Raw genomic sequence first — 9,812 nt, forward strand, 5'->3', positions numbered from 1 at the left:
GGCTGGGGGAACTGAGCCGAGCAGGGAAAACGTCCGTACCTCGCCCTTAGCCCCGTCGCTCGTACCCGAACAGCGGCGTGGTGGGACTTGTCCCCTTGCTGCCGTCGCCGAGGGGGAGCGGAGGCTGAGAGCGTGGGAGGGATGCGGGGGTGGACGTGTGCGAACGCGCCGTCTGCGCCTTGTGGCTGAGGAGCAGAGGTTGTTCCCTGCCGCCCGAGCTGCCGGCGCGTTAGAGCTGCTACCGTCCCACTGCCAGCAGCCAGCCCTAGGTTGGGTATTAAATGATTAATTGGATTAATGCGCTCTGAAGATGAAAGATGCAAAGTATAATGACATAATATCCAACCCACGTTTAAAAAGTGAAACGAGGGCTCTTAAAAAAGAGCATGGAAGCCTCTCAGAGATAAATATAAACTGATTTAAAAAGAAAACTGTCTTTCTCGCAGAACAATGATTAGTTGGACACAAGTGACAAAGAAGTAGGTGCTATTCTTGCACATCCCCTCCCTTGCACACAGAGCTAACTGCAGGGAAGGCAGGGGCTCCTCACACCACAGGCAGGCTGCTCAAGCAGGGGCATAAAGCCGACTTTGCTCTCTGTTGGCATAGCATCAAACATATGAGGGTCTGGTCCATCCCTGTGACTTGTCACCCTTGCCAAGGCCCTTCTGGGTAATGTGAGTTTTTCAGGGATCAGACTGTTAGTTGGTGCAGCCACCCAACTTACAGGTACGAGAAATTTCATTTCTCCATAAACTGCAATTATTCCTTGCAGAATGAATCTGTGTGTGCTAAAGCTAAAAAAAAAAACAAACCAGACCAAAACCCAAACAACAAAACAAAACAAAAAACCATTTACCATCCTTTTCTTAAATGAACACAATTTTTGTATCCAAATTCTCTGAGAAATTCTCTGAAGGCTGTGACTAGGAGTAATTTATCTGTGCCGCCATGCGTGTAAACACCAGCTATGTGGGACCGTTCCAGAAGGGAGCCGGGGTGTCTGCACACGTAAACCCATGTTTTCTTCTGCCAAGTTTAGCAGGGAAGACATGGGGGATTTCCTTTCCAATGTGCCATGATCATATGAAAGAGAAACTTGCCTATCTCCAGGGGTCATCCTAGTTTATTGACAAGAAATAGTCAGCTTTTGCCTGATTCTGGATTTGGTTGCTATGAAGCTGATAGAAGAAACAGAACAGAAACTGCTGAGAAAAGCTTCCTCTTAACCAAAAGATGTCGGTGCCCTTTCAAACAAACACAGCACTGCAGGTTTTATATTCAGTTAGCAAGAGCTTTATGTGAGTTCCTACTATTCAGTGGTTTCATCCTGCAATATTCCATAGTTAGTCATTATGAGTATTCACGCACCCTTTCATTGCCACTAAACTGGAGAAATCACTTGCCTTATCTGACCTGATCCCATCTGTGCTCCCCAGCCGTGCCTGCAGTTCCTACCCACACGCAAGGCCCGGGCTGGCAAAAGTCCCCCCCGTGATTTCATTCCACTCGGGAGCTCGTCCCGCCATCTTCACTGCACCTCGCGCAGGGGCTACCAAAACAAATGGCCGTAGCGTCGGCTCTCTAAGGAGGGCAGAAAGTCTCTCTTTTATTCATCCAAACTCACTGTATTCTGTGGGAAGCTTTTCACGCAAATAAAAGCCAAAACTTTGCTTTCTGAGAAGCGTTGAGTCAAGGACTGAAGCCACAGATGCACATTGTTTGGGTTTCTTTGGGGGGAGGGTGGGAAGAAGTAAAGATGTGATTAAGAAGCAAAGATGTGATTATTTGTAGTAAGTTTGTGTTCAGTCACAAGCAAACAATGTGACAATGCTAATCGGATATAAGCGGATTTGCTTTTCCTTGGTTCTCAGGAAAATAACTTTCAGTCTGCTCCCACAAATGCCTAAGCTCTTGAGAAACTTCCTGTGCACAAATAGCAGTGAAGAATTTTATACAACTTTAATTGCTAATACACTCAGCTGGCTTTCTGGAAAGGGCCAAAACATATATCCACTGGGAATTGGCAGGGAATTTACTGATAGCTCAACTAACATTTCCGTAAGCATACCTGCTAACACGTATTTGTCAGATGCAAGGCTGAGAACACCCCGAGAGCATAAATCTTCCAATACATTTTAAAGCAGTTTGGAAAGGCTTTGTATACTAATTCCTGGATCAGCTCGTACTACTGTAACTACTGCTATTCCTCTCCAAATCTTCATTTCAAATAAAAGGATTGTTGTGACTCCTCGTGCATGGACAGCTCTCCCCAGCCTTGCCATATAAATCACCTTCTTCTCTTCTCTGTGGTCTGTCATCAGCAACAATTTCTTCTGCGATATTTAAGGAACATCACTCAGTCAGTGGCAATGCAGGTGGATTACCAGGATCACCAGTGGTGTGTGTTTCTCTTCTGCCTGTACATGTACGTTTCCCACGGATTAAATGTTCCTCTGGCAAAATGCTTTACTGCCACTTCTTACCTGCTTTCAGAGGTGCCTTTTTTTGACCAACTTGAGACTGTAAATCAACTGGGCAAGGCTCACTCCTACTGATATACTTGAAGGGTTAAGCCCAATCAGGCTGCATTTTGGTAAATAGCATGGGATTGAAAATAATGCCACTCAGTTCTTACTATTGACATAAACAGCAAATTACTCAAGTACAGCACTCAAAGAAAGTGGCTCAATTAATTATATTGCAATTAATCCCATGGACTTGTGCACTGGGAAAACCTGTTTACTTCATCGGGGACATTAACATGAACTAAGCCATTTACTGAAAATATTGAGTACTCTACAATTTTGAAAAGATTTGTGTTTCTGGCTAGTGGTTTGCAAATATCCAGTCTGCAACAGTTCAACAGGGTGCGAGTCTGTTATGAAAAGTAGGATTGGAACAACATTATCACATGGCTTTATACTTATTTTGTGGTTTTAAGCTGTATAAATATAACATTATGCATTTTTTAGGATTTTAATACATACTTGTATCTATTTCATATAAAGTTATATTCATATAATATAAAAATGTATTGGTAAGAGCTGTCCAGGTTGACCATGAGAATGTCAGACTAAGTTTGGGACCTGAGGTTCTCTACCAGAACCAGGAGCAATAGGGATTTGGTGGCTAAACAGGACTCCAAACCAGGGCTACCTCAAATTCTTTTGGGGTACCAACAGCAGTCTGGCCACAGCGACAGGAGTTTGGTGCCGAATCAGCCTCCCTTGCTTGCTAAGAAGCAGAACAAATTTGTCTGCAGCAGGTACTGTGCTGCCGAACTGCTGCTGGTCCCTGCGCCGGGCCACCTCCTCGAGGCTGAGATGTCCACACCGCAGGCTGGTGGCACGGGACCCCTCCAGTGTAGGCCTCGCCGGAGTCATCCTTCTCTTAAATCCTCAGGTGGGAAGGAGATACTGATTTACACATTCAAACAGGATGGTTGTAAAAAAACCAATTGCTCTTCACTGTTGCAGGTTTGCTCTCTACAAGTTGCCAAAACATGCCAAAGGAGAGATTCCCATGCTGGGGCTGGAATACATGTACATGGACGCCCTGGCTCCACAGTGGCAGCTGGGTAAATACCTCATCAACATGACACAGGGTGCTCTGGGACAAACACTGAAGCAGCTGTACGAGACATACGAATCTGAGGCAAGTGACATTTAATTATCATTTTGTTACTATGCTTACTTGATATTATATGCAAATGAAATGAAGCCAGCCAAAATAAGCACGTAGAGGTATGGCCGGACCTGACCAACTAGATCTACTAAAACACGTCAAAGGGAGTGTCTTGACAGCTGGGCAGATTATTTGCAGTTTTGGCTACAATTATAAATTATCCTTGACCTTCTAATTTCTAGTCAAGCCTTTCACACGCTTAAAGTATTGCCCATCAAAAAAACCCAGCGTTGGTACATAGTCCCTTTGGCTTCTCTGCAATTCACGTCGAGCAACGCCTGAAGCTGTGAACTGGCTGTGACCTCAGACCAGGGCCGGTGGCGACTATTGCAGACACTCATCCCAAGCCCTCCCGTGTGCACGTGTTTCACGCTCTGTCGCAAATCAAATCTGCGTTTTGCTCTTCCCCCTGAAATCACTCTGACTGCTTCGGCAGTGATATGCTGCTTGTTAGGCCTTTCCCCCCCCCGCCCCTCCCCGCGTCAGACACCTCATTTATATTTGTGTGAAGTGATTATAAAATACCACAAGATCTGCCTATGGTTATTTTTTAACCATCTACATAGTGCTCTTGGGAATCTGGGTGTCTCTTTGCATTTCTGCTGTGGGTTAGTGGCAGGGTGTCATTAGTTTATACATAGAAGAGATTCCCAGAAGTCAGTCGAATATTGGCAATCCAATCAACTGTCCTATTCCAGGTCTCGCTGTAATTGTGATAAACTATTTACAAACTCAGAGTATGTCAGGAGGGGAAACATGTCCCAACTCCTTTGAAGTTCTCTATTCAGGGGGAATAAGGTGTGGCCATATGCAAATATTTTGCAAAAAAGCATTAATTGCTTGTCCTTCGTAAGAACACTTGTCATGCCTATTTTTCCTCAGGAAACATTTTCACCAGATCTGGTAGCTAAGCCACAGAGAGGCACAAAAAAAAGAGGGGGGGAACTTCTTTGCAAGCGAGTGCCCAATAAACCCTTGTAAATTGTCTTAGTGAGCATATTTGACCTCTTGAGGAAGGGCTACTGCAATGATTGAGAGAACTTCCACTTCGTATTAACCAGGACCCTAATGCTGAGTCTTCAGGTTTATTTTACTGTAACTTCTGTAGAGACGGTGTCAGCTGAATTGGGAGAAGGATTAGGCTCGTGATATTCACACAGAGAAGTCCTGAATTCTTTCTTCTGTTCCCAGCAGAAGATGTTCGCTTAAATGCCTTCCTTTTACTGAATGTTATGTTTCAGAATTGTGTGTTTTCCTGCAGAGGAACAGCATTGCATATGCTATATACAATGACGAGGTCCCTGAATCACACTCCGACGGGTGGAAAAGAGGGCATACCAAAGGTACAGGGAGAGTCCCAAGCTACTATTTTCTCCTTTCTAAAGTTGTGGATAGCATCTACTTGTCTGTTTGTCTATCTGCATATCTAAAATTCCTGCCTAAAGCAAAACTGGAGAACGATTTGCATGATGTGTGGTTTGTGGTATAGTTATATATGCTGCAGCTTCTGTTTTGGTATGCCTGTGCTGTGTTGAAGAACTCTTAGGGCTTATGGACCCCTTATTTTCAAGAGTTGAAACTCATATACCTCCTTTCAGTGCGTACAGACCGCATCATCCTGAGCCTAACGGCAACAGCAGTACAAAATGTGAAGGGAAAGGCACCCCAAACACAAACCCCTCCAAACTCTCTCTCTCTCTGGGGCAAGAAACTGCTGCCAAGATCATGGAAGTGCTAAAGTATGCAGTTAGAGTAAAGCAAGACTTCAAATAAGTGTAAGCTTCAGTGGAGGTCTAAATGTTCCCTTGAGGAAGCAGATGGGGTTTGCCCAGCCTGACTCTGGGATGAAGATATTTTGCAGGGCTGTATTTCCAGGCTGCAGCAATGGGGACGCGCGGGAGCCGTGCTCCTCCCCAGAGCGCCCTGCTGCAGGGGGAGGCATAGCCCGTCTCTCTGCTGCTTCTTCCATGCGGAGAGAAAAAATGCGATTTTAATACAATATTGGTGTCTCCTGTAATCCATTAATCTACTCTAGAGCCAGTTTACTGTAGACATTAACACACTGAAGTGTGGTTCCTGCAGCAGCAAATCCAAAGTAGGACACAGCTGTATCATCTCAGGGCTTTTCCCCCCTTAATTCATTTGCAATAACTTTGCTTTGACAGGATTTCTGCTCTTGGACAAATCACAAGGCTTCTGGGTGGTTCACAGTGTGCCTCTGTTCCCTCCCATCCCTGAGGATGGTTACGGGTATCCAGCTACCGGGGAGTCCTACGGCCAGACAGCCATCTGTATAACCTTCAAATATGACCAGTTCACAGAAATAGGTATGAAAAGCTTCTCCCTAAGAAAGCCTTTGCCCCGCCACACCTCTGACTGCTTTCCTTGAGGCTTCGCCTCAAAAATTGCTTGTTCTTGTCCTTTGTTGTCAGACTGGGAAACCAAGTGGGGCCTGGAAACAGCATTTTTGGCTTCAGTTATGTTTATCCAAAGATTTCCTGTGTGAATGTGGGAAATTCACTCTTCCACTCTGCCTCCATCTCCCCATGGGAACTATTGGGATAATAATAGTCACGAGTGCGTATCAAGGGTAAACTCAGTCCATGCATACAAAATGCTTTGGAAATATAAAGTTAATAATTTTTAACAGTAATAGCTCGTTCAGCTGCAATCATCTGCAGTTCTAAAAATATAAGGCAACTGCTGCTTGAGCTGGAGAAGTAGCCTTGACACGTCAGCAATACGAAGTATGGAATAAATATCGCCCAGAATTTCCCCAGGTACCTTTTGCCACATAAAATACCAATACTAAAAATTAAAAAAAATGAAATCTATACCCATAAGATTCAGAACCATCTGACAGTGATATCTGGTACTGGAATCCTGAAAAGGGACTATCAAAAGGCGTTATAATAAATCATACTGGTATGTTCCTTAATGCTTTTCACACTGTTTTTCACTCTTTTCTCAGTTACAAGCCTCAAATGATATTAATGAAGCACATAGGGTGGCCACACCCCAGCGCTATCTAAACCAGGTTCCTGTTTGTGGAAGCGCATCTATGCATGTGTTTAGGGAAAGAAAATGAACACAGTAATGCTTTTCCTGCTCCATCCTCCCAGCTTCTCATAATCTGTGGTTCAGGGATTTCCTGAGCCGGAAAGACTGGAAAGTTCCTGATGGACTGGTTTTCCATGAACTCATCTAATGAGCCCACTTGTTCCCTTGCTCTTTACCATATCCGTGGCAAGGACTTCTACAGTTAAGCTGCGCACTGTACAGAAAAGTAATTTTCTTTGCTTTTCCTGCTCCATCCTCCCAGCTTCTCATAATCTGTGGTTCAGGGATTTCCTGAGCCGGAAAGACTGGAAAGTTCCTGATGGACTGGTTTTCCATGAACTCATCTAATGAGCCCACTTGTTCCCTTGCTCTTTACCATATCCGTGGCAAGGACTTCTACAGTTAAGCTGCGCACTGTACAGAAAAGTAATTTTCTTCTGCTAATTCAATCCAGACGCTGAAAGTCAAGCTCTGTTCCCCCTAAAACCAAAGTAGACCCTTTGGCAGCTCTTCTGTTTGCATTTGGCTTGGCAACTGTAACTGACTGGAAGCTACTCCTGTAAATACGGACAGGCTTGAATTTACTATGCCGTCTGAGCGCTGTGTGCTTAGAGGCTTGAAGATGAGCATGGATAGAAGTGGCAGTGGACTGAGACCACTGGCTAACAGTTCTGCTAAGGATGATGAGGTGTAAGCGGAAAAACCTGAGCATACTCTCCCAGCCAGTCTACGTGCTGCAGGGCCAGTCAGAATACAAATCAATTAAACAGGGGTTTGGTTGCTAAAATAAGATACTTTGACACTGAACTCCTCCAGGAGATAGGCTGTGAAGATTAAGAAAGATTTAGGTTTCCTTTCCAAGGCAGAACTTTACTCTTTTGATTCCTTCGCTTTAACCCATTTTAACCCTGCATGTATACATTTCTTTGGGTTTTTCTCAGACCAACAGATGCTGAGTTATAATCCAGGAATCTACAGCTGTTCCATCCCTAACATCTTCCAAGCTGATCTCCCAAATCTGCAGAAGCTCTGTGCAGGGTCCAGGCTGCCCTCGGTCCCCTTGCGCCATCTCTCCAAACTCCAGTCAGCTCATGGGGAAACCTTTCTCCACTTCGCGAAGTCACACTTGTACATAGATGGTAAGAGAACCTGTTGCTATCTATCACACATTCTCAAGTAAGTAATGAACGATTAATATACTATTTGACAATTAGTATTTTCTTTGAGGGGGAAAAAAGAAGTTCAGCTTCAGAAATAAGTGTAAGAGAGGGCAGGGAAAGTTGTCCCCTCATAATATTCTCTCAGCCCCACAAAACAAAAAAATGTCTGGTCCTTCAAACACCTTCTTAAGGTGTTCAATAATGGGATTTTCAGAAAATTTATTTCCTGCTATTCAACAGTAACAACAAAGAACAAAAATGAGGTTTGAATCATCTGTCTTTTTTTTGTATGAAGAAGGCTTGAAATTTTTTTTCCTTTCCTTTTTTTTATTGTAACAGGTTTTCCAGGAGAAGGAGGAAAAATAGAAATGAACTTCTGAAACAAAAGTCAAAGTAAGGGGAGAGGGCAAAATCCCTTCTCCCCCACTTTATGCATTGCAATGAAACAAGCCCAGTTTAGGCGATGCTTTTCAGTCCCCTCTTAAATGAAACAACGTGAAAGACTAATTTCCCACACCCTGTGTTATTCCACAGATATCTACGTGGCCTGGGTGGCTCAGGAACTGAAGACCGATTTGTTGGCTGAATCCTGGCAGCATTCCGGCCAAAAACTTCCCTCAAATTGCTCTCTCAACTACCACGTCTACAACATAAACCTAATAGGGACGCCACTGAATTCCACCTTTTATTCCATTAACGATCATTCCAAATGGGCTGTTTCAAGGAAAGACAAAGATCAGTGGACCTGCATCGGAGACTTAAACCGTGCTGCTGAGCAAGCTTGGAGAAGTGGTGGGTTCATCTGTACGCAGAACGAGCACATCTACAAAGCCTTCAGACATTTGATAATCCACTATGAAAGTTGCACTGATGCTCCCACATTGATATAACGAACCATTCCTCCCAAACAGCACAGCCCATCGTTACTTAGAAAGTGTAGGAAACGTCTCCCTTAAACTGTATTTTCACTCTGAAAAATGGCCCTGTGAGTTACCAGAAGTGTTAGACCTTCACCTTGTTTGCTATAAAAGCAGACAATTTGCAGGTAAATTATGGCTGTTTTTCTCTGGGTGCTGGACCAGCAGGCTCTGCGTGTGCTGAGCCACGCTCGGCTCTGTCCTCGGCTCTCGGCCAAGACGCTGCTGCACGAGGCTGCACCAAAGCACGTCGCGGTCAGCAGCCGTGCACGGGCGTCCCCAGGGGAGCTTGTGAGTGATGCTGGGCATGGGATGGGAGGAACAACAGAAACCTGTCTCTTTAGCTAGGTTGTCGGGGCTGGGCAGGTAGCAAGAGAAAAATACCCCAAAATGCTTTAAAATCACCCCGCGTTCCAGGCTCTGTTGAGATCAGTCACAGCATTTCTGCTCAGTTTGGGGTGAATCTCTTAAAGAGCTGACCTAATTGGATACAGACAGGGAGACGAGTAGATCTGTGGACAGGAAGGCTTCATTTTTACATGATTAACTTTTAGAGAAGAAATGAGCTTTAAATCATTTGTAACCAATGGCTTGGGAGTATTTCTAGTGCTTTTATTCATGTACAGCAATCTTATAAACAAATAAACATGTCCAAAATATGAATAAGCAAAATAAAGAGCAAAAATGGTCTGTTTACAGTCTCCCTCTTCCATCTTTATAGTTATTTGTGGTTGGTTACAATGTTTTATAGCTGCCAAAGGAAAAGTGGAGACAATTAGGAAAAAATTTAAAAAGAAAAGAGAAGAAAATATTTGAAAGAAGATGTTATTTCACCCACATTTTCACACTACAACAAATGTGGCTGTTGATTTCCAATACCTCCAGTCTCAGGCTTAGGACCTGAAGTTTGCATGGACTTGCTATAAAGACAAAGCTAATTTGCAAAATCCTGATAGGCTCTTGGGTTCAGATTTCAAAAGTGTATCTG

General features: G+C 44.0%; 1 protein-coding gene across 1 annotated transcript in view; it reads left to right on the forward strand.

The window, feature by feature from the left end:
* Positions 1–8,885, forward strand: part of DNASE2B (deoxyribonuclease II beta) — a 9,390-nt gene extending 505 nt beyond the window's left edge. The window contains exons 2-6 of the mRNA XM_009580671.1: positions 3,480–3,657; positions 4,949–5,030; positions 5,853–6,014; positions 7,689–7,886; positions 8,442–8,885. Of these exons, the coding sequence (XP_009578966.1) occupies positions 3,480–3,657; positions 4,949–5,030; positions 5,853–6,014; positions 7,689–7,886; positions 8,442–8,797 (976 nt within the window). The 3' untranslated portion in view covers positions 8,798–8,885. The remainder of the gene's footprint in view (positions 1–3,479; positions 3,658–4,948; positions 5,031–5,852; positions 6,015–7,688; positions 7,887–8,441) is intronic.
* The last annotated feature ends 927 nt before the right edge of the window (positions 8,886–9,812 follow it).

The sequence above is a fragment of the Fulmarus glacialis genome, unplaced genomic scaffold, assembly GCF_000690835.1.
Source record: "Fulmarus glacialis isolate BGI_N327 unplaced genomic scaffold, ASM69083v1 scaffold39580, whole genome shotgun sequence".
NCBI classification, from domain to species: domain Eukaryota; kingdom Metazoa; phylum Chordata; class Aves; order Procellariiformes; family Procellariidae; genus Fulmarus; species Fulmarus glacialis.